The sequence below is a fragment of the Salvelinus fontinalis genome, chromosome 6 (genome assembly GCF_029448725.1).
Source record: "Salvelinus fontinalis isolate EN_2023a chromosome 6, ASM2944872v1, whole genome shotgun sequence".
Taxonomy (NCBI): domain Eukaryota; kingdom Metazoa; phylum Chordata; class Actinopteri; order Salmoniformes; family Salmonidae; genus Salvelinus; species Salvelinus fontinalis.
The window spans coordinates 11,697,476-11,723,113 of record NC_074670.1 but is presented as its reverse complement, the minus strand read 5'-3'; the positions used below and the strand labels follow the sequence as shown (position 1 = coordinate 11,723,113).

Sequence of the window (25,638 nt, the reverse complement as noted above, 5' to 3'; positions counted from 1 at the left end):
ACGTTGCTGTTCGTGATGTGGCTGGTTTTCTATTTGTAGTCCGTGATTTCCTGTAGTCCCTGCCACATAGGTCTTGTGTCTGAGTCGTTGAATTGCGAGTCCACTTTGTCTTTATACTGATGTTTCACTTGTTTGATTGCCTTGCGGGGGGAATAACTACACTGTTTGTATTCGGCTATATTCCCAGTCATCTTTCCATGCATCTGAAACTTTACACAGTGCTGCACAGGGTGGGAGTGACCATTTGGTCTAGGGCACTGCATCGCAGTGCTAACTGCGCCACCAGAGTCTCTGGGTTCGCGCCCAGGCTCTGTCGCAGCCGGCCGCGACCGGGAGGTCCGAGGGGCGAAGCACAATTGGCATAGCGTCGTCCGGGGTAGGGAGGGTTTGGCCGGTAGGGATATCCTTGTCTCATCGCACTCCAGCGACTCCTGTGACGGGCCGGGCGCAGTGCGCGCCAACCAAGGGGGGCCAGGTACACGGTGTTTCCTCCGACACATTGGTGCGGCTGGCTTCCGGGTTGGAGGCGCGCTGTGTTAAGAAGCAGTACGGCTGGTTGGGTTGTGCTTCGGAGGACGCATGGCTTTCGACCTTCGTCTCTCCCGTGCCCGTACGGGAGTTGTAGCGATGAGACAAGGTAGTAATTACTAGCGATTGGATACCACGAAAATTGGGGAGAAAATGTGATAAAATAAAATAAAAAAAATTAAAAAAAAGATATTAAATAAAGCATTACAGATCATGTCCAGAGCATTGTGATGAAGGATTGCCATAGGCTGAATTGAGAGACTGGGCTACGTAGTTTAGTCCCAATGTAGAAGATTTATTTTCTTAAAAATTCTAACTTAACAAAAAATACTTGAGTCCTTTTAGCTCCTTGTAGAGCAAAGGCACAAAAATAACAAAAGCAATATTTTCTCAATCCTGACAAACAATATAGTACTGCTGACTAACAAAAGCAATATGTTCTCAAACCTGACAAAGAAAGAGTGATGACTAACAAAAACACAAACACATGTAGCTTACTGGGTTTAAACCAGTGAAGCATGTTGAAAGAATAACAATTTTAACTTTCCTTTACGTTTGACTTCAAAATCATCATCAAATCAAAGTTTATTGGTCACGTACACAGATTTGCAGGTGTTATGGCACGTGCATGGAAAAGATTGTGTTACTATCTCCAACAGTGGAGTAGAATGTCTCTCAAATACAATCCAAATACACAATCATGAAAACAATCCAAACAGCAAATCAAGAAATAAGCATCCTAGTAGATCATCATCATTCTGGTAGTAAGTTTGGATGGGGGGTGTGGTAGTAAGTTTATCAGAACAGGGGGTGTGGTAGTAAGTTTATCAGAACAGGGGGGTGTGGTAGTAAGTTAATCAGAACAGGGGGGTGTGGTAGTAAGTTAATCAGAACAGGGGGTGTGGTAGTAAGTTTATCAGAACAGGGGGTGTGGTAGTAAGTTAATCAGAACAGGGGGTGTGGTAGTAAGTTTATCAGAACAGGGGGGTGTGGTAGTAAGTTAATCAGAACAGGGGGTGTGGTAGTAAGTTAATCAGAACAGGGGGGTGTGGTAGTAAGGCCAATAGCAGTCCACCATGTCTTTGGCCTCCTCGTATGTGGTGAACTCACAGTCGGGGGATATTGGTGGCCTTCCTGGCTCACAGAATCTCAGATGGTCTCTCAAATTGTACGTATCGAAGGTCAACATCTGAGAGGAACAGAATTTTTCATCATCTTCAGTGATAGTTAGACTTTTGATTGCTGATTGTAAAAGTCTTGCTGCTTTGGCAACATTGTTGTACCTTTAAAAGTTATACCAACAAAGCAGTTGTCTTAAAACCTGTCCTGGAGAGATACAGGGTGTGCAGGGTTTTATTCCAGGCACCACTTACACACAGATTACGCTAATAAAGGTCTTGATAATTCGTTGACTAATTGAATCAGGTGTGTTAGAGTTGGGCTAGAACTAAATCCTTTACACCCTGTTACTTTCCGGTACAAACATTGTTGATCCAATCAATAAAGTTGATGTGAAATCTAACCTGTGAACCGTCCATGTGGAACGCTACAGCAATGTTGTCCCAAACGTAGAACTGGTGTTTCTGTGGATCAGGGATCAGGTGGGCTACATCCTGGTTCTGGTAGGGCTTTGGCACCAGTTTGAAGCTGTGGAAGGGAAGTAAAATTGTGAGTCAATTCAAATTGTAATTAAAGCATCCCATACTATAATTGAGAGTGATTTTTGTATCTATTATTGCTATGTTTACATCTAAAGTAACTGACATATTTAGCATTGCATGGAAATGTTTTGAGTCTGCGCATTGTTTACATTGATCTGTGAATTATACCAGGGCGCAATTTGGTTTTAGAAGTGGGGGGGCGGAATAACCGCTCTAAGGCGTCCACATTGTCCTAAAGCACACCGGTGCCACGTTTTGTATCACAGTGCAATGATAAAACTGGGGGGAACAAACATACAATTTCAGAATGTGGGGGGGGGGGGTCATGTCCCCCCCGTCCCCATTAAAAGTTGTGCCCACTCTAACCTGTGTGTCTTACACATGGCCTCGGGTCTCCAAATGATTTGTCCATCTCTGTAAGCGCAGACTCCATCGTCATTGTCCTGGAGGAGAGGGTACTTCTCAAAGAGGTCGTTGTTGAAGTGACTGTGGACTAGCACTGAGTACATCACCTCCTGTTTGTACAGGACTGTCTCATACACACGCAGGATTGGCTCGTGTCCAACGCATAGCTAAAAAAAGACAAACACCTTCAATATCATTAAATTACATGCTCTTGTTTCTTTAAATTATTTGACCACAAATTCTCACATGGTCTCGGTATGTACCCAGCAGTCCTGTATGTTTATTCTACAGATATTTTAACAGCACCACTAACAAGACTTCAGTACCTGTTCCCGGTATCTCTTAAGTAGCTCCTCCAGGGGGAAGGTGAAGCGGTAGGAGCCCAGCCGAGAGGTGTCCAGGAAGGCAGGTGAGGTGGCGAACCTCTGCAGGAAGGATTTCTGCTCCCTGGCCTGCTCCTCTGTCCTGTCAGGGTACCTGGTCTGGAGCAGACGTTGTTCAGCCGAGGCCATCTCCTCTGCTCCCAAAGACAAGCTCCACCACAGCAGGTCCAAACCCTCTGGCCCCTCTTCTGGGTCCTCTGGCCCCTCTTCTCTGTCCCTAGCACAGAACCCCCCTTGGCTTTCGACGGCTATGCCAAATAGCCCGCCTTCATTCGTGTCGTGTTTGAGCTGGGAAACCCAGAACTCTGGCCTTGGGTATTCTGGGATGTTGTCTTTGAAGAGGTACTTGTTGTGAATGCCCTGAGCTTTCAGTCTCAGTCCTAGGTCCGGCAGTTTCAAGTGCTCGGCCTGGACAGCAGACTCCTTGTGTCCTCTGTGGTTATTGCGCACAACTACGTCCATGTTCTGCTCTCACTTCAGCGTTGTCTGAGGAGAATTTGAAAGAAAAGTTACCAAAATACCAAAAAGGCAAACATTAGTCTAACGAACCAGAACTAATGTGTCTTCTGAAAACACCAACATACAGTAACACAGAGTGATGTGGGATGTTTGGAAAGTATTGGAGAAAGAAGAAGTGGTAGTCTGCGTTTACTCAGTCAGCAATTTAATATGTAGGCTACCATAAAATTGTACTGTACAACCTGAAGGTTAAAGAGGTGAACCATTGCCCACAGGGTTGCTGGTTCAAATCCCATGCCTGTTGAGATTGGGAATGTGGGAGAGCAAAAGCTCTGGACCAGAGCTAGTCTGTCAGTAAACTAAGAGTTCAAAATAGTTTGAGAATTTACAGCTTGAGCACATGTTGAAAAGTTGGTCAGCACTCTAGCAACATCTTTACTTAGGTGACTAATGAAAGTATATTGAAGCCAGTCACGTGCTCCCGACCCTCCCATCATAAAAAACACCAACATTTTTCGACTTCAACTCCAGTGAAAATAGACAGTTATACCCAAATAATGTTGACTCGTCTTCTACTCGTATGTGGCCAAAGCATATATATATAAAATAAATAATAATAATAATTTAAAAAAGAACACCTCAAACTTGCATCTCAAACAGACCATTTAAAAAATGCTTGCTTTTCCCTCAGAGTATGATGTCATACTCCTGAGGAGGATGAGCTGGTCAATCAGTGGTCTACTTGCATGAATATTTTTAATTACTGGTGTAGAGGAGTGGCCTAACATTATGATAATGTCTATTTAATTGGGTAACTAATGGTGTAATTTAAAATATGTGTGTTCTATATTCCACCATAAACAGGGAACCAGCTATCATTTAAATTGATAGGAAACTTTCTTAGTGAGTAGGGATAAAACATAGGCCTATGTGTCACAATTATAATCTGAAGGTAAGCAAGGGTGCTTTCCAGTTACCAACTACGCTGATGTCTGAGCAGCAGAAGGATTTCGGTCGGCAGTGGCTATTATTCGCGCCACGCTTTTATAGTTCAGTTCGAATGGAGAGTGAGGGCGGGGCTAGGTTCTGTGGCTCCTTGCCTGACTGGCTGAAACGTTCTGTGTTCTCGCTCAGCAGGGAAGGAAAGGTCTCGCTTACCCAGTCCCAGGGAGGAGAGTCCCTTTCCTTAGGGCATGGTTCCCCAACTGGCGGCCCGCGGGCCAAATCTGGCATGCCAGCAAAATTATTTTGCCCCTATCTAAATAATGAAAAAGTTACATTTTAACTTCATTCATGTGGAGAGAGAATGCAGGATACAGTGAATTAATAAAAAAGTTGGCGGACCATTTTGTGGTGCTGAAACTTAAAGCTGCATCCGCGACGCAATCAATAGGAGGTGAACAGCGCCTGGTACTAAAAATATAGCTAACTCGTGTGGGAGTTAATGCAATGTAACTAGGTACAGTTGCTATGCTGTTAAAACATCATAACAATAATCACATTAACAGGAAATAGAAATTATATCATCTAGTGCATTTGTTGCTTCTGGGCAAAACAAACATGCCAATGATTACATTAAAACAATGTACATGAGTACATTAGCTAAGGCCATAATTACATTTGTTACATCTGGACATACTAATGACAGGAGAACGTGGAGGGAGGATGGTAGCAAAATGACCAACATGTGAAACGTGAAGTATGCAATAAATGCATTATTTTTTGTATTACATAAGGGGTCCTGCCACCATTATAATCTAACCTGAAGCAGTGTGGGCGTTACTAGGCGTGAACAAGCAAGAACTCGGACTAAAAGATAATGGTGGCGGAAGGACAAGGGGAGTGATTTAATTTACATATGGGGTGTACCCATATGCTGTGTGTGAAGCTGCAAAGCTATAAAGACAGAGCTCTGTGCTCAGATAAGTTGGTTGTTCCATGGATCAGCACGGCTTTGCCACTCTGTATTAAAGTCTATATTGAATTCACAAGTTGTAGTAAGAGTGTTATATTCATGAGGCAAGTGTAGCACAGCAACATATATAAAAAACCTACACCAGTTGAGTCATTAATTTCCACACTAATCTTCATTTTAATTTGACTTTACAAACAACACCAGGGCTTAGTTGAAGTGTATTTGTTCAGAGCCTAGGCCTATATAAAATAACTAAACCGGCTGAGGTGGGCTATTGTAACGGCTTTCCTCCTCCTCTTCATCCGAAGAGGAGGAGCAGGGATTCGACCAAAACGCAGCGTTGTGAAATGACATGATTTATTTAAACAAGACGAAAAAACGAACTACACTTGAATAATTAACAAAACAAAAAACAGACCTGGACACGAACTTACATATAACGTGAAGAACGCATGAACAGGAAACAGACTACATAAACCGAACAAACAAACCGAAAACAGTCCCGTGTGGCGTAACATACACTGACACAGACACAGGAGACAACCACCCACAAACAAACAGTGTGAAAACACCTACCTTAATATGGCTCTCAATAAGAGGAAATGAAAACCACCTGCCTCTAATTGAGAGCCATATCAGGTCACCCTAAACAAACATAGAAACACACAACATAGACTACCCACCCAAACTCACGCCCTGACCGTCAAACACATACAAAATAACAGAAAACCGGTCAGGAACGTGACAGCTATGAGGCTTAACATCATCTTTCACAATGAAAAAAGATTTGGCCTAATAGAAGTGGGATTTTTTTTTAGAACTACTTACAATTGCAATTGGACAAAAATGTAGCATCCAACATAAAACCATAATTTAAAGAAAAAAGGCGATGTCTGTAGCTCAATGTCTGGAATTGCGGCCTCGTCCAGCGAGGGTATCATTTTCTTAGCAAGGGAGGAGAATTCTCCACCTGTGCGGATTGTGAGAGGTTCACGTAAAAACGCAATGATATCCGTGGGCATGGTGCAGTCTTCAAATCCCAGCCAAATCTGGTGGAGAAGTTGTCCCTCAGCTGGTTGATGAAATCTTGAAATCACATCTGTGGCAATGCTGGGCCTGGTCACTCTCCCTGTCATTTATTCACTGTGCTGAAGTGCAGTAGCCTCCCAGATTATAAATCCAAATCGAACAACTCAATCTTCCTAGTAAAGGTCTCAAGTTTTTCCACCATGTCTACGACTGTTTTCCCTCTTACTTACAACTGCACTTTTAACCTGTTTAAGTGACAGAATATGTCAGCCAAAAAAGCCTTTGTCTAGCTTGCCGTTAATGCTTCAATGTTTCTGCCTGGGCCTCTGTCTCGGGCGGGAAGGCCACTTTCAAAGTTCCATGCTTAGGATCATAATGATTTCGGAGATTTAATTATTTGCAAACAGCGACATTTTCATCTCTTTGTACATTCTTCCTTGAAACTTCGATTTTCATTATCCACCTTTCTTTTGATACTTTGTAAGAGCGACATTTAAAGCTAATGATTTAAAGCTAATTGTTCTGCACGAATGTTGACTTAAAAGAGTAGTGTAGCCTACAGTAGTCTATATAGACCTGTTTTCCCCACCAATCAACGCACAGAGAAATAGGCAAAAATAACATGGTGATTTTTTGAGCGTAATCAGATCGAAATCATTATGTTATTGTCACTGAATTTATTATGTACAAATCAGATGTGTTAAAATGTTTGTTCAATTTGTAGTGTAGGGCAATTAATTGTGTTAATATTATATAATAGTTATGTTCTGGCCCACCGACTAATAGTGTTCAATTATTAATGGGCATATCCTTTGCACAACCGGGAAAGGTGGGAAATTGTTCAGGGCTTAATATTCCAAATATAATGATACAAATCATGACATTCCCACCTACTTCTTGCCTTCCCACCTAGATCCTTTTGTAGCCTAATAGTTTATCAACAAAAGCAAGGTTTTTGTTGTTAACAAGAATGTTCTCCTGATTCCATATGAATGGTCTGGATTCTGTCCGTTGAGCGCAGGGCGAGCCATTTTGCGAGCAATTTTGCGAGTACATGCTGTTACTGTGCTATTCTGTCCTGGATAGAATGTTTGAAGTGGATGTTCTGCCGTTTAATGGCCCTCTGGAGTGTTATCTTGTAATCCGGGAATGTACTGGGAAAAGGGGAAAAGAGTGGCGTCATGTCTTTTCATCTCTACCGTTGGCATGCCGGTGGGCGACTTGATGTGTATTGGGTACCGTCTGCCAACTGCCAGGCATTTGGAATTGGCCTGGTCTTTAGTCAGTGAGACATCCCTACACAGGTATTTACCCACACCATTCTGTTGTTGAGGTATGCCCACACCATTCCAACACAGAAAAACTGCTTTTTAACATACTTAATTTAATTTCTCTGGAAGGAAAACTATTTAACTCATATTGTAAGTAATTATAGGTCACATTTAATAAAAATCTGGAAAAACTGGACAGTTATTTTAAAGGTAGACTCAGTGCTATGACTTAGATGCTCAAGGTAAACAGCGTAGTTGGTCAATTTCCACAACAACTAAGAGCGTTGAAGCGCGAGGGTAAACTTATCCACTGTTTTGTTCAGTGGCTTCCACGTTGTAACAGCTTGAATCGAATCTGTGTCCATGCGCATATACTGTTTGTGACTGTTTGAGAACAAAGTCTTGCATCGCGTTGATCGCAATATATGCGGTGCTGCTCGTGGCAACGTCATTTCTTTGGTTAAACTGTCATTGCATGGTTAAAACTGTCATTTTGATCTCATGGTGGTCAGTCCTAGCATCCATAGCTCTGTCTGAGAACACCCTCCTTTGTGTGTCCTTCTGGCATTGATATGTCCAGCTGTCCTAAGTGCCTATGGCTTTGGCCTTTGTACTCATGTTCGTTCAGCTCAATGTAATCTTTGGTATGTTGCCCTTTTCAGAAATAGCAGATGCACTAGGTGTCATGTTCTCCTCCTATTGTCCGATGTACATATGTCCTTGCTACCTCAGTATAGCATCTGCCCCTATATACACTCCTCAAAAGAATAAAGGGAACACTTAAACAACACAATGTAACTCCAAGTCAATCACACTTCTGTGAAATCAAACTGTCCACTTAGGAAGCAACACTGATTGACAATAAATTTCACATGCTGTTGTGCAAATGGAATAGACAAAAGGTGGAAATTATAGGCAATTAGCAAGACACCCCCAAAAAAGGAGTGATTCTGCAGGTGGTGACCACAGACCACTTCTCAGTTCCTATGCTTCCTGGCTGATGTTTTGGTCACTTTTGAATGCTGGCGGTGCTCTCACTCTAGTGGTAGCATGAGACGGAGTCTACAACACACACAAGTGGTTCAGGTAGTGCAGTTCATCCAGGATGGCACATCAATGCGAGCTGTGGCAAAAAGGTTTGCTGTGTCTGTCAGCGTAGTGTCCAGAGCATGGAGGCGCTACCAGGAGACAGGCCAGTACATCAGGAGACGTGGAGGAGGCCGTAGGAGGGCAACAACCCAGCAGCAGGACCGCTACCTCCGCCTTTGTGCAAGGAGGTGCACTGCCAGCGCCCTGCAAAATGACCTCCAGCAGGCCACAAATGTGCATGTGTCAGCATATGGTCTCACAAGGGGTCTGAGAATCTCATCTCGGTACCTAATGGCAGTCAGGCTACCTCTGGCGAGCACATGGAGGGCTGTGCGGCCCCACAAAGAAATGCCACCCCACACCATGACTGACCCATCGCCAAACCGGTCATGCTGGAGGATGTTGCAGGCAGCAGAACGTTCTCCACGGCGTCTCCAGACTCTGTCACGTCTGTCACATGTGCTCATGTGCTCAGTGTGAACCTGCTTTCATCTGTGAAGAGCACAGGGCGCCAGTGGCGAATTTGCCAATCTTGGTGTTCTCTGGCAAATGCCAAACGTCCTGCACGGTGTTGGGCTGTAAGCACAACCCCCACCTGTGGACGTCGGGCCCTCATACCACCCTCATGGAGTCTGTTTCTGACATTTGAGCAGACACATGCACATTTGTGGCCTGCTGGAGGTCATTTTGCAGGGCGCTGGCAGTGCACCTCCTTGCACAAAGGCGGAGGTAGCGGTCCTGCTGCTGGGTTGTTGCCCTCCTACGGCCTCCTCCACGTCTCCTGATGTACTGGCCTGTCTCCTGGTAGCGCCTCCATGCTCTGGACACTACGCTGACAGACACAGCAAACCTTTTTGCCACAGCTCGCATTGATGTGCCATCCTGGATGAACTGCACTACCTGAACCACTTGTGTGTGTTGTAGACTCCGTCTCATGCTACCACTAGAGTGAGAGCACCGCCAGCATTCAAAAGTGACCAAAACATCAGCCAGGAAGCATAGGAACTGAGAAGTGGTCTGTGGTCACCACCTGCAGAATCACTCCTTTTTTGGGGGTGTCTTGCTAATTGCCTATAATTTCCACCTTTTGTCTATTCCATTTGCACAACAGCATGTGAAATTTATTGTCAATCAGTGTTGCTTCCTAAGTGGACAGTTTGATTTCACAGAAGTGTGATTGACTTGGAGTTACATTGTGTTGTTTAAGTGTTCCCTTTATCATCTACAAGACCCTGCTAGGTAAAGTCCCCCCTTATCTCAGCTCGCTGGTCACCATAGCAGCACCTACCCATAGCACGCGCTCCAGCAGGTATATCTCTCTAGTCACCCCCAAAACCAATTCTTCCTTTGGACGCCTCTCCTTCCAGTTCTCTGCTGCCAATGACTGGAACGAACTACAAAAATCTCTGAAACTGGAAACACCTATCTCCCTCACTAGCTTTAAGCACCAGCTGTCAGAGCAGCTCATAGATTACTGCACCTGTACATAACCCATCTACAATTTAGCCCAAACAACTACCTCTTTACCTACTGTATTTATTTATTAATTTATTTTGCTCCTTTGCACCCCATTATTTCTGTCTCTACTTTGCACTTTCTTCCAATGCAAACCAACCACTCCAGTGTTTTTTTTTAGTTTTTATTTTACTTGCTGTGTTGTACTCACTTCGCCTCCATGGCCTTTTTATATTTTTATTTATTTATACATATATCTGTTTGCCTTCACCTCCCTTATCTCACCTCACTTGCTCACATTGTATATAGACTTATTTTTTTTATATTTTTTTCACTGTATTATTGACTATATGTTTGTTTTTACTCCATGTGTAACTATGTGTTGTTGTATGTGTCGAACTGCTTTGCTTTATCTTGGCCAGGTCGCAATTGTAAATGAGAACGTGTTCTCAATTTGCCTACCTGGTTAAATAAAGGTTAAATAAAATAAATAAATAAATAAATAAAAATTTGAGCAGTGTATATTACACTAGCTCCCACACAGGTAGCCTAGTGGTTAGCCTAGTGCCTAGTGGTTAATTTGAGAGTGGGGCGGCAGGTAGCCTAGTGTTTAGAGCGTTGAGCCAGTAATCGAAAAGGTTGCTTGATCAAATCTCCGAGCTGACAAGGTAAAAAGCTGTCATTCTGCCCCTGAACAAGGCAGTTAACCCAATGTTCCTAGGCTGTCATTGTAAATAAGAATTTGTTCTTGACTGACTTGCCTAGTAACATTTAAAAAAAGACATATCTCCAACCCTTATTTGTTTGCCAAAACAGTGACAGGTGTCGGTTTTGTTGTTGTTTGGTTTGCAGAATACCCCTTTAAGAAACACCACCAACCTAAAAAGACACTTTTCTTATAGGTGGAAAAAAGGGCAACCCTAGACCCATATCTGTGTGTGCCTGAATAGGGGCCCTTACCCTTCCACAGTGTTACATTGAGCCTGATGAAAAGTGTTTTCCACGCCATCTTGAGCTGTTGTCATCTGATCATAATTATAAGTAAACACAAAACATTGCGTGGGACCAAACACTTTACTTGCAGGTCAACAGGAATTTATGGAAGTGTTGAAGTCAGTTGCAGGTCAAGTGGTTCTCTCTCGGGCCATGCATAGCTGACCTGGCTAGCATAGATAACGGTCCTCATAATAATGTAGCACCATCTGCTCTGGTAGTTTTCCATCGTGAAAGGTTGGTTCAGAGTTCTGTTCTCAGTAAAAACCAGCACAAATCCTCTGTAGGTCAGAATATTCCCAATCCCTGAATGGAGGGTGTCCTCTGATCACCTGAAATAAATCTACAAAAAACTATTGTTGTCAATATCCTTTTTGACTGAACACTGCATTATATTTCCTTGGATTGATCATTTCCAACAGACCCTAACACTCTGCTGCGTTAAGCCATTGGTTCATTATCCTTTGAGTAGGAGTCACCATATATATGGCTCTTTATTGTAGAAAAGGCTATGTGTCGAAATATGACAACAAACTAACAGTATCACCCTGAATTGACCTACTGCACTACTGTAAGATACACATCACCCTGACAATCAAACTGACTTCCTACATTTACATTTTGAGGATAACATTCCTTGTTTGCCCATCCCAAAGTGGGTATCACTTAAAATGATCTGAAACTAGAGAGGATTAGCCAAGGTCATGTCAGTCTGTTGATATTAACAGACATAAGTATAATGGCCAAAGCCATAAGTGCATAAATGCTTAGGGTAAAGAGGAGGAGGTGACACTTAAGTGCATTATCTATTATGGAAAGGGCAGGATACCAAAGATTAGATAGAGAGGAACAAACATACATATATTATTCAAGGCCATAAGTGCTTAGAGTAAGATAGACATATATTATTTTTAGGACACGAAAGGGTCCTGCCACCATTATAATTTAATCAAGAGCAGATATAGGCGTTATTGGGCATGAACAAGCAGGAAGCCTGAACTGAAAGATAATGGTGGCAGATGACCTGAGTGAAGTAACTAAATTTACATGTGGGATGGACTCATATGCTGTGAGTGTATAAATACAGAGCCAGTGCTCTGGGAAAGTGTGTGTTCCGCGGACCATCTAGGCTTCTGATATACTTGTATTAAAAGCCTATATTGAATTCACAAGTTCTTGTAAGTGTTATATTTTGAAACGATTATCCACCACAGTTTCTACGAACATTAGGGATACTTTTTGGAATTTTTGTCGAACGGAACGAAGCTTTGGTTTACTGAACATAACGCGCAACCCAAATGGCGTTTTTTTTGTAATAAAAGTAATATTTATCGAACAAAAATAACATTTATTGTGTAACTGGGAGTCTCGTGAGTGCAAACATCTGAAGATTATCAAAGGTAAGCGATTCATTTTATTGCTTTTCTGACTTTCGTGGCCATGCTAATTTGGGGCTAGCTGTTCTAGCATTGATTGATACACTCACAAAAGCTTGGATTGCTTTCGCTGCAAAGCATATTTTCAAAATCTGACACGATAGGTGGATTAACAACAAGCTAAGCTGTGATTTGGTATATTTCACTTGTGATTGCATGATTATAAATATTTTTAGTAATATTTTTGAATCTGATACGTTTGGGAATTTTCTTCTGCCTTTCAGGACCGGAACGAGGCTGTAGTTTTCTGAACATAACGCGCAACCCAAATGGCGTTTTTTTGTAATAAAAGTAATATTTATCGAACAAAAATAACATTTATTGTGTAACTGGGAGTCTCGTGAGTGCAAACATCCGAAGATTATCAAAGGTAAGAGATTAATTTTATTGCTTTTCTGACTTTCGTGACCATGCTCATTTGGGGCTAGCTGTTCTAGCATTGATTGATACACTCACAAAAGCTTGGATTGCTTTCGCTGCAAAGCATATTTTCAAATTAACAACAAGTTAAGCTGTGTTTTGGTATATTTCACTTGTGATTGCATGATTATAAATATTTTTAGTAATATTTTGCGCCCTGTAATTCAGCGGTTGTTTAGGAAAATGATCCCGCTAAAGGGAGCCGTAGCGCAGAGAAGTTAAAAACAACATTAAAGATAATGCAAAGAGCTGTCACGCCCTGACCTTAGAGAGCCTTTTAATGTCTCTTTTTGGTTTGGTCAGGGTGGGATTTGGGGTGTGCATTCTATGTTTTGTTTTCTGTTTCTTTATTTCTATGTTTTGTCCGGGTATGGTTCTCAATCAGGGACAGCTGTCTATCGTTGTCTCTGATTGGGAACCATACTTAGGTATCCCTTTTTCCCTCCTTTCAGTGTGGGTAGTTAACTTTGTTTCTGGCACTATAGACCTGTAAGCTTCACGGTTGTTTCTTTCGTTTGTTGTTTTGTTGGTGACATTTTAAATAAAAAGGAAAATGTACGCTCACAACGCTGCACTTTGGTCTTCTTCCAGCATCGGCCGTGACAGAACTTCCCACCACAAAAGGACCAAGCAGCGTGTTAAAAAGGAGGACTGGACATGGGATGACATCCTGGACGGCAAAGGATCCTGGACATGGGAGGAGATCCTGGCCGGAAGGGACAGCCTTCCATGGGAACAGGTGGAAGCAGCCAGGAAGGCGGAGGCAGCTGGTAAAGGGGCCCATCGTTACGCGGGAACACGGCTATTAAGGAAGCCCGAGAGGCAGCCCTCCCAAAAAATGTTGGGGGTGGCACACGGGGAGTTTGGCGGAGTCGGGTTATAGACCTGAGTCAAATCCCTGTGCTTACCGTGGCGAGCGTCGTACTGGTCAGGCACCGTGTTATGCGGTGGAGCGCACGGTGTCTCCAGTGCGTGTTCACAGCCCGGTGCGCTACCTTCCAGCTCCCGGGCTAGAGTGGGCATCCAGCCAGGTCGGAGGGTGCCGGCTCAGCGCATCTGGCCACCAGTACGACTCTACGGCCCAGGATATTCTGCGCCGGCTCTGCACACTGTGTCTCCGGTGCATCTGCACAGCCCAGTCAAAATAACCATCCAGCCAGAACGGGTTGTGCAGGCTCTACGCTCGAGACCTGGAGTGCACCTCCACGGGCCAGTGTATCCTGTGCCCGCTCCCAGAACCAGGACTCCTGTATGTCTTCCCAGCATGGTGAGTCCTGTGCCTGCTGCCAGAACCAGGCCTCCTGTGTGTCCCTCCATTCCGAAGCCTCCAGTGATGATCCATGGCAAGAAGCCTCCAGTGATGATCCATGGCAAGAAGCCTCCAGTGATGATCCATGGCACGAAGCCTCCAGTGATGATCCATGGCAAGAAGCCTCCAGTGATGATCCATGGCACGAAGCCTCCAGTGATGATCCATGGCAAGAACTCTCCAGTGATGATCCATGGCACAAAGCCTCCAGTGATGATCCATGGCAAGAAGCCTCCAGTGATGATCCATGGCATGCAGCCTCCAGGGATGATCCACAGCAAGAAGCCTCCAGTGATGATCCATGGCACGGAGCCTCCAGTGAGGAGTCATGGCACGAAGCCTCCAACGACAGCCTCCAGTCCGGAGCCTCCAGCGACGGTCCCCAGTCCGGAGCCTCCAGCGACAGTCTCCAGTCCGGAGCCTCCAGCGAGGGTGCCCAGTCCGGGGCCCGCAGCGATGGTCTCCAGTCCGGGGCCCGCAGCGAGGGTCCCCAGTCCGGAGCCTCCAGCGACGGTCCCCGGTCCGGAGCCTCCAGCGACGGTCCCCAGTCCGGAGCCTCTAGCGACGGTCTCCAGTCCGGAGCCCCCAGCGACGGTCCCCAGTCCGGGGCCCGCAACGAGGGTGCCCAGTCCGGGGCCCGCAGCGAGGGTGCCCAGTCCGGGGCCCGCAGCGATGGTGCCCAGTCCGGGGCCCGCAACGAGGGTCCCCGGTCCGGGGTCGGCGACGAGGGTCCCCACACCAGAGGTGCCACCAAAGTGGGGTGAGCCGGAGGTGGAGCGGGGTCTGCGTCCCGCACCTGAGCCGCCGCCACCGCGGATAGATGCCCACCCAGACCCTCCCCTATAGGTTCAGGTTTTGAAGCCGGAGTCCGCACCGTTGGGGGGGGGGGGGGGGGTCCGTCACGCGCTGACCTTAGAGAGCCTTTTTATGTCTCTATTTGGTTTGGTCAGGGTGTGATTTGGGGTGTGCATTCTATGTTTTGTTTTCTATGTTTCTTTATTTCTATGTTTTGTCCGGGTATGGTTCTCAATCAGGGACAGCTGTCTATCGTTGTCTCTGATTGGGAACCATACTTAGGCAGCCCTTTTTCCCTCCTTTCAGTGTGGGTAGTTAACTTTGTTTATGGCACTATAGCCCTGTAAGCTTCACGGTTGTTTCTTTCGTTTGTTGTTTTGTTGGTGACATTTTAAATAAAAAGGAAAATGTACGCTCACAACGCTGCACTTTGGTCCACTTCTTTTGATGGCCGTGACAAGAGCATTGTGATGAAGGATTGCCATAAGCTGAATTGAGAGACTGGGCAGTGTAGTTTAGTTATTATCTAGAAGATGGATTTTCTCCTAAATTCTCAAAAGTAAATACAGTGCACTGGTCGACAATGGGCCTTTGATTCAATCCCGGCTGTTGTACTGTCTGGCTTTGACATCAGAGGAGGTATTTTATTAAAATGGCCACTAGTTGATTATCAAGGGGACAAAGTAGGCTAGGGGGGTGTTATAAGAATTTCCAGGTGAACAAAAGGGAGAGCAGTGGTAGGTAAAGTCAATCAACAATCAATCCGGTTTATTACAAGTTGCAACAGGGAGAGACCACCCAGTACAGAAACTTTCCCTGATTGCAGTGGTAGAAAAAGTACTACATTCTCAAGTAAAGCTACCTTAATAGAAAATTACTCAAGTAAAAGTGAAAGTCACCCAGTAAAATACTACTTGAGTAAAAGTATTTGGTTTTAAATATACTTAAGTATAAAAATTAAATGTAGTTGCTAAAATATAATTAAGTATCAAAAGTTCAAGATAAATTATGAATAATAAAAAATTCCTTATATTAAGCAAACCAGACATCACAATTTTATTTTTTATTTTTCATTTATGGATAGCCAGGGTCACAATCCAACACTCAGACATAATTTACAAACAAAGCATTTGTGTTTAGTGAGACTGCCAGATCAGAGGCAGTTGGGATGGCGAGTGATATTCTCTTGATAAGTGTACAAATTGGACCATTTTCTGTCATGATACGCATTCAAAATGTAACGAGTACATTTGGGTTTCAGGGAAAATGTATGGTGTAAAAAGTACATCATTTTCTTTAGGAATGTAGTGAAGTAAAAGTAAAAGTTGTCAAAAATATAAATAGTAAAGTAAAGTACAGATACCCCCCAAAAACTACATTAGTAGTACTTTAAAGTATTTTTACTTAAGTACTTTACACCATTGCTTGATACCATTGCTTGATTGATGGTTCTGCTATCTGCATTAGGGCAAATAAGTCAGGCGGGGTTTAACCAGCCTGTGCGACAGGGTCTAGGAGTGTTTTATACATGGGATGAAACATTAATAATAAAGTACTTACGGTCAAGTTGCAGGCTGCTAAACACTGCTAAACTTTACTTGACGCCGGATCACTGTTGAAGCAGGAACAATGTCTTGAAAAGCAGGCTCACTTTGTCTTATTATTTTCCTGCTCTTTGGTGTTTATTTTTTCCTCCGCACCACTCTGAACAGCATCAATAGTTAGGCTCAACTTTCGTTTCTTTCAACGCTGATCTTTCAGGGGGTTTCCAGTCCGCAAACTGCAGTAGCCAATCACGTTCAGTATCTACATACCGTTACCGTAATACTCTCACTGGCCAATCACAAGCTCATTGGCATTTCCTTTTGTCTACTTCAAACTTGCAGAAGCTTTAACCGACTCAAACAATTTCTACACCATGTTTTCAGCTTTCAAGTCCAGATGAAGACAATGCACAGTATTGAATGCTACAGTCATTTTGTGAAAATGTAATATTTGTCTAAAAACATGATTTTTTTCTCGATGGGTACTCAGACTACTATATGCTGTAGATTTGCCGTACCAGCTCCCACATATATGCTATACCAGCTCCCACTGAGGTACGTAATAGCCAATACGGCTATTTAGCCTTAGGTACTCAGACAAGGCTGTAGTAGAGTTGTGAATGCTACACTATTTTTGTGAACATTTTTTGCTTTTTGAAGACAATTTCGAGTTTACAATGCAATCATTTTTGGGGGGAAACGGATTGTGTGTCTGAAAGCATGCATTTTTCTAGCTCTGGGTACTCAGACAAGACTGTAGATCAGGGTTCATCAACTAGGTTTGGCCTCGGGACAAAATATTTCTGAGCTAATAGTCGGTGGGCCAGAACATAATTATTATATAATATTAGCACAATTAATTGCCCTACAGTACAAATTGAACAACAATTTTAACACATCTGATTAGTACATAGTACATTCAGTGTCAATAACATAATAATTTCGATCTGATTACGCTCCTAAAATTACCATGTCTCTATTAAATAATTATTTTTGTCTATTTCTCTGTGAGTTGATTGGTGTGCTTATCATCATCATCATATTATCAATTATTAGTTTTGTCTCTTCCACATTTATTTATTTAGTTATTTTTGTGACACAGGTCTACATAGGCTACTGTAGGCTACACTAATCTTTTTTAAGTCAACATTCGTTCAGAACAATTAGCTTGATAGCAAGATAAAATGTCCTCCTAAAAGGTATCAAAAGAAAGTTGGATAATGGAAAGTTTCAGGGAAGAATATACAGAGAGATATGCGTTCATCTTACCATATTATTTCCTCACTGCCAAGCCAGTGTGATTAATTTATTTGCAATGAAAATGTCGCTGTTGGCAAAGAATTCAATCTCAGCCGATGTTATGAATCCAAGCATGGAACTTTGAAAGTGGCCTTCCCGCCCCAGAGGCCCGACGCTGAAACATTGAAGCATTAACTGCAAGCTAGACAAAGGCATTTTTAGCTGACATATTCTGTCACTTAAACTGGTTAAATCTGCAGTTCCAAGTAAGAGGGAAAACAGTCGTGGGCGTGGTGTAAAAACTTGAGGCCTTTACTAGGCAGCTTGAGTTGTTCGATTTGGACTTGTAATGTGGAAGGCTGCTGCACTTCAGCGCGCTGAAGAAACGACAGGCAGAGGGACGAGGCTGCAGCATTGTCACAGATGTGACGCAAGATTTCATCAAGCAGCTGAGGGACAACTTCTCCACCAGATTTGAAGACTGCACCATGCCCAAGGATATCATTGTGTTTTACGTGATCCTCTCACAGTCCGCCATGGTGGAGAATTCTCCTCCCTTGCTAAGAAAACGATACCCTCGCTGGACGATGCCGCAATTCAAACTGAGCTGATTGAATTCCAGACATCGAGCCACATCAATGATGTGCTCAACAGTTCCGAGTCCTTATGTGGGGTTTGGGTTGCATGCACAGAGGAATACAGCACAATAAATAAACATGCATTTTGTGTGCTGACAATGTTTGGATCAACTTACACCTGCGAGTTCTCATTTTCCTCTATGAACGCAATGTAGATTCACAGGAACCGGATTTCACATAAATCAATCGAGGACTGGCTGCGCATCAAAATCACATAATCTCATGCTACATCCACAATATCGTGTCGGAGGGGAAATGCAAATGTTCCTATTGAGTAAGTAACTTCGTGGCCTATATGACTGTATTTAGTAAATACTAACATTATTGTGAGTGCTTATCCAAGGATATTTAGGTCTCAAGCTGACAGTATTTTCTGTTACTTCTGTCATTACAGGAGCAGGCTATCCCGATACAGACATTCAGGTACAGACGTCGCCTTTTTTTCTTTAAATTACGGTTTTGTGTAGGATGGTACATTTTTCGTCCAGTTGCAATTGTAAGTAGGCATAATTTAAAAAATCCAAATTCTATTAGGCCAGAATATTTTTCGTGTGAAAGATGCTGTTAAACCTCATAGCACACCTCAGCCAGTTAAATACTTTTTTTTATAGGCCTAGGCTCTGAAGAAATAGACTCAAAATAAGGCCTTTTGTTGTTTGTAAAGTCAAAGATTATTGTTGAAATGATTATTGTTGAAATGAATGACACGCCTGGTGTAGGTTTTCCCCGTCTGTTGCTGTGCTCTGCTTGCATAGCACCACACAATGGTCCCATGCCTGCCTTATTAATTGACTGTATCCTGCATTCTCTCTCCTCATAAATTAAGTTCAAATGTAACTTTTGCACTATTTAGGTAGGGTAACTTCCTTCTTGGGACATTGCATTTGGGAGTTTTTGCATCTCGGGTCTGAGATTATTTTTATTATTATGATTATTTTTAAATGAAAAAATATTCATAATTATTTTGGGTGGATTTGGGGGGCCAAATAATATTATAGTTTGAGAACCCTGCTGTAGATATACACAGAAGCCAAAACAATGTTCTCAGTTTAGGGAAGCATGATGAAGACAATTCATTGTTGTGAATGCTACACTATTTTCGTGAAAATAGATGGCCTATTTAGCCTCGTCTGAAATCATGTATTTTCCTCAATCTGGGTACTCAGAATAGGCTGTAGCTGTACCATACAGTGCATTCGGAAAGTATTCAGACACTTTGACTTTTTCCACATTTTGTTACTTTACAGCCTTATTCTCAAATTGATTTAAAAATAAAATTCCCTTATCTACACACAATACCCCATAATGACAAAGCAAAAACAGGATTTAGAAATGTTTGCAAATGAATTACAAATAAAAACTGAAATATCACATTTACATAAGTATTCAGACCATTTACTCAGTACTTTGTCGAAGCACCTTTGGCAGCTATTACAGCCTCAAGTCTTCTTGGGTATGATGCTACAAGCTTGGCACACCTGTATTTGGGGAGTTTCTCCCATTCTTCTTTGCAGATCTTCTCAAGCTCTATCAGGTTAGATGGGGAGCATCGCTGCACAGCTACTTTCAGGTCTCCAGAGATGTTCGATCGGGTTCAAGTCCGGGCTCTGGCTGGGCCACTCAAGAACATTCAGAGACTTGTCCTGAAGCCACTCCAGCGTTGTCTTGGCTGTGTGCTTAGGGTTGTTGTCCTGTTCGAAGGTGAACCTTCGCCCCAGTCTGAGGTCCTCTGGAGCAGGTTTTCATCAAGGATCACTCTGTACTTTGCTCCGTTAATCTTTCCCTCGATCGTGACTAGTCTCGTAGTCCCTGCCGCTGAAAAACATCCCCACAGGTGACGCTGCCACCACCGTAGGAATGGTGCCAGGTTTCCTCCAGATGTGATGCTTGGTATTCAGGCCAAAAAGTTAAATATTAGTTTCATCAGACCAGAGAATCTTGTTTCTCATGGTCTGAGAGTCTTTAGGTGCCTTTTGGCAAACTCCAAACGAGCTGTCATGTGCCTTTAACTGAGGAGTGGCTTCCGTCTGGCCACTCTACCATAAAGGCCTTATAGGTGGAGTGCTGCAGAGAAGGTTGTCCTTCTGGAAGGTTCTCCCATCTCCACAGAGGAACTCTGGAGCTCTGTCAGAGTGATCATCGGGTTCTTGGTCACCTCCCTAACCAAGGCCCTTCTCGCCCGATTGCTCAGTAATGTTGGGTGGCCAGCTCAAGGAAGAGTCTTGGTGGTTCTAAACTTCTTCCATTTAAGAATGATGGAGTCCACTGTGTTCAATGCTGCAGAAATGTTTTGGTACCGTTTGCCAGATCTGTGCCTCGACACAATCCTGTCTCGGAGCTCTACGGAAAATTCCTTCGACATCATGGCTTGGTTTTTGCTCTGACATGCACTGTCAACTGTGGGACCTTATGTAGACAGGCGTGTGCCTTTCCAAATCAAGTTGTAGAAACAGGATGCACCTAAGTTAAATTTCGAGTCTCATAGCAATGGGTCTGAATACTTATGTAAATAAGGTATTTCTGTTTTTTATTTTTAATAAATTAGCTACACTTTCTAAAAACCTGCTTTTGCTTTGTCATTATGGGGTATTGTGTGTAGAGTGATGAGATTTTTTCTCTATTTAATCAATTTTAGAATAAGTCTGCAACATAACAAAATGTGAAAAAAGTCAAGGGGTCTGAATAATTTCCGAATGCACTATATACCGCCTTCTGCATTTTAAACAGTGGGAGGGCAGGTACCCTGTACACTGGTGTGGTAGCAATCATTTATGTTTTTTTCCCAACTGGTGTTTACCTGGTATTTAATAGGACATTATGTGGTACCAGTGTGTACTCTCTGGTGCTATATAACTACCTGGTGCCAAATGCTGCTGCATGTTTTCAGTAATCCCAAAGAAACAACTGAGTAATTCATATGTTATTACTGTGTAATTACTTGTAATTACCTCGTTTTGTATCTTAGAATAAAGTGCTTGCCTGGATTTACAAAGACTATATGCCATTAAGCAGACACTTTCATCCAACACTACTTACAATCATGCGTGGACACATTTTACATATGGGTAGTCTTTGGACTCAAACCCACTACCCTAGCATTACAAGACCCACGACGAGCTTTGGCTGAAGTTTGTCCGCTCTCCTTTACTGAGAAGATATCCATATGGTTGGATAAAATACATTCAGATCTGACCGTATGCATTAGAAAGTTACCACCAATGATGTATATAAACAATGATGTTATATAACATCATCATGAATATAACATCATTGGTTACCACTAGTTGAGTTCTGTACTCCAAACCGCCATTATCCTGAACCACTAGAGGGGCCATACACTAACTTGCTGGCACCAAAACCCTCCCTGTAGAAAAAGATCAACACAAAGTTATATGGTGAATGTGGGCTTGAAAGTAATTTCCTTCGTGTCTTTAACTCAGATTAATTTGACAAAGCTGTATGAAGAATAGCCTGTGTCTCCTCGCCAGTAGATTTTTGCCTGTAGTAGATCAGTCAAGGAGACCACTGGCCACAATTCTTATCTTATTCCTCTCAGACTCAGGCAGGGAGTGGTCTGCTATTACACAAAGACACACATCGTATAATAAATACTCTGACCCTACTCACACACTGATAAGCAGCTTGGCCTCAGTAAGGCTGAAGTGCTCCACCATACAGGTGATTATCTTTCCAGTTGTGGGTGTGTACTCAAAGTAGGTGTAGATCTGGTAGAGCCAGTCCCCATTTCCTCTGTGGAGGTCACATCTGAGGTCACGTCCTGTCCGTTCTTCAGCCAGGTCACTGATGGGTTTGGGGTTAAAAAAAAATTATAAGATGACTTCAAAGTGTTTGCAGTAGGGATAAACAAGCTCATGATTCATTGCCAGCACTTGGGGAATGTTAAGCGATCAGCCTTCTTCACCCCCAGATGCCGTGTGTCCAGTGGATCTATTTAGCGTGCTCTTGTATTGCAGATACTTTTCTTTGTTGAAGAAATAGCTAAGAGTGTATTCAGCATCATTGAGATCCCTCCAGCTAAAATGACACTGCTCAGTCAAATGCAAGAAATAGCCATCTGAAGAGACAGAAATATAAATTAAATCAACAACCCCATTAGCAATAGCAACTAACCTATTTAGGAAATAACCTTATTCTGATAACCAGATTCTTTCCACAGGAGGTTGGTGGCACCTTAATTGGGGAGTACGGGCTCGTGATAATGGCTGGAGCGGAATCAGTGGAATGATATCAAATACATTACACACATGGTTTCCATGTGTTTGATGCCATTCCATTTGCTCGGTTCCAGCCATTATTATGAGCCGTCCTCCCCTCAGCAGCCTCCTCTGATTTATTTCATCATTGTAATAAAAACACTTCATATCACTGATTGTTTTATTCACCAGTTTCAATGACGACTGAAAAGAAACCAAGATCGAGAGAGGACAAAAACAAAACAAATATATTAACAATTTCCCCTTCCTACTTCTTCATGGACACCAATACATTCCAGAGAGGAACCATGCAGATGTAGGATCATAATTTGAGCCAGTTTGCTACAGAAGGAAAATAATCCAGCAACAACAGGAAATCTGAATTATTATGTGTATTATAATTCATGGATATGTTTGTAGGGGTTGATACAATTTTCATTAGGGCAAATCAAGTCTGACATTTCTAAGTGTAACGATCTTCGTTGGGAGAAAGAGGAGGACCAAAGCGCAGCGGGGTAAGTGTTCATGATGAATATTTAATGGAACAAACTGAACATTGAAATACAAAACAATAAAGTGGACGAACGAAAACAGTTCCGTGTGGAACACACAGACACAGAAGACAACCACCCACAAAACACAATAGAAAACAACCTCCCTAAATATGGTTCCCAATCAGAGACACCGACAAACACCTGCCTCTGAGAACCATATCAGGCCAAACGGAAGAAAAAAAAAACGTAGAAAAACAAACATAGATAACCCACCCAACTCACGCCCTGACCATACTAAAACAAAGAAATAACAAAAGAACTAAGGTCAGAACTTGACACTAAGTGGAAATTACAAACATTAATAGTCTTTCTAAAATGCAAATATACTACAAAATTACAATTCTCAGCAAGAAAAGATTAAGATCAAATTAAGATCCTACATCTGTAGTTGAAGTTCAATCGAGTACATGCTTAACTGAATGGACAACAAAAAAGACAATGCAATATGGAATTTTATTTAGATAGATTGGGGTAGGCTTGGGGTAGGCCTTGTCTCCTCGGGGCCAGATGTGGATGACAGATAACCCAAAATACAATTATTGATGGCCGTGATCTGATGTTCAATAAACTCAGATGTGTACGTACCGTCTCAAAAAGAAGGAGAAATTGTTTCTTAAAACCTTCCTAAATAAAATAGAAATCAGAGAAGTTTGCAGTCTATTCAATAAGAGCCAGGTAATAAACAGAATTTGACACTTTACATATTATAAACTCATATTCAACAGCAATGGGCAAAAGTATTGCAGGTCTTCAGAATGGAGGAACATGAGGCATGAGGTTTATTTACTTTGTTAACAAAAACACTAACCCTATGAGACCCAATATTGTAAAAGTAAGCTTCCTAAATTGCATCCGATACCGGTTCAAAACTAAAAGATTATGTCAAACCCTACCTAATGCATCTACTTAGACCCAGATGTATTTCTTAGTAGTATTTGTTGTGCCACTATGATTATTGTGACATCAGTAGCCTCTGAAACATGAGAAACTGTCCTCTCGTCTGACACCTCACTGGTCCCCTACACAAGTATATGTTGTAGGCTATCCATGCAAGTACATGACTTTAATAATTTTTCCTGTCTTCTCTCAAATGTAGTGAATATGTAGAAAAAAAATACATTGAGAAACAAACGTTCTGAGCCAGAGTGTAAAGGCTGTCGCTCTCCTCATCCTCGGACGAGGAGAGGAGAGAAGGATCAGACCAAAATGCAGCTTCAGGGAAATAAGCCATCCTTTTATTTACACGACGATGGCAACACGAAACACAAAACACTTTCAAATTTACAAAACGACGTCGACGAAACCTGAACATAAACTTATATATCTAAACATAAACTCACGGACAGGAAACAGACGACATCAAAATGAACGAACAGCCAAACAGTCCCGTATGGTATCGACACGACACAGACACGGAAGACAAAACGAACAAAAACAACAAACGACCGTGAAGCTAAATAACGTTGTGCACTTACACACACAGGCTACAAACGTTCTGACATAGACAATTACCCACAACCAATGAGAGCCTATGGCTACCCTAAATAAGGCTCCCAATCAGAGACAACCGAAATCAGCTGTCTCTAATTGGGAACTCATTCAGGTAACCATAGACTCTCCTAGACCACTAAACATACATAGACAACACTAGACACATGTACTCCACACAAACCCATATACTATACAACAACCCCTTTACCATAAAAAACACCCAAAACCAACAAAACACAAACATTCCCCATGTCACACCCTGACCTAACTAAAATAATAAAGAAAACAAAGAATACTAAGGCCAGGGCGTGACATAACCCCCCCCTTAAGGTGCGAACTCCGGGCGCACCATTACACAGTCTAGGGGAGGGTCTGGGTGGGCTTCCATCCACGGTGGCGGCTCCGGCTCTGGTCGTGGTCCCCACGTCACCACAGTCCCTAACCACCTCCTTAGCTTCTTCAAAATGACCCCTCTCCACATTAACCCCATTGCATTAAGGGGCAGTTCCGGACTAAGGGACAGCTCCGGACTAAGGGCCAGTACCAGGGTAAGGGGCAGTACCAGGGTCAGGGGCAGTACCAGGGTCAGGGGCAGTACCAGGGTCAGGGGCAGTACCAGGGTCAGGGGCAGTACCAGGGTAAGGGGCAGCACCAGGGTAAGGGGCAGCACCAGGGTAAGGGGCAGCTCCGGACTGAGGAATGGCAGCTCCGGACTGAGGAATGGCAGCTCCGGACTGAGGGACTGCAGCTCCGGACTGAGGGACTGCAGCTCCGGACTGAGGGACTGCAGCTCCGGACTGAGGGACGGCC

The 25,638-nt window shown here is 43.0% G+C and overlaps 1 protein-coding gene and 1 pseudogene across 3 annotated transcripts; both read right to left on the bottom strand.

Annotated features, from left to right (window-relative positions):
- Positions 1-802: 802 nt before the first annotated feature.
- LOC129857042 (uncharacterized) lies at positions 803-18,805 on the bottom strand. Of its 3 annotated transcripts, none has more exons than XM_055924938.1 (5): positions 18,686-18,805; positions 2,921-3,463; positions 2,556-2,761; positions 2,052-2,175; positions 803-1,717 (listed from the first exon to the last, which is right to left on the bottom strand). In XM_055924938.1, the coding sequence occupies exons 2-5, from the start codon at positions 3,437-3,439 to the stop codon at positions 1,562-1,564; spliced, it is 1,005 nt and encodes a 334-aa protein (XP_055780913.1). In that variant the 5' UTR covers positions 3,440-3,463; positions 18,686-18,805; the 3' UTR covers positions 803-1,561. The 3 variants fall into 3 exon arrangements, with proteins under 3 accessions (XP_055780913.1, XP_055780912.1, XP_055780911.1); XM_055924937.1 differs by lacking the exon at positions 18,686-18,805 and adding an exon at positions 17,962-18,271; XM_055924936.1 differs by lacking the exon at positions 18,686-18,805 and adding an exon at positions 16,709-16,928.
- Positions 18,806-21,907: 3,102 nt separating this feature from the next.
- LOC129856795 (rano class II histocompatibility antigen, A beta chain-like) lies at positions 21,908-22,390 on the bottom strand (annotated as a pseudogene).
- Positions 22,391-25,638: the final 3,248 nt, after the last annotated feature.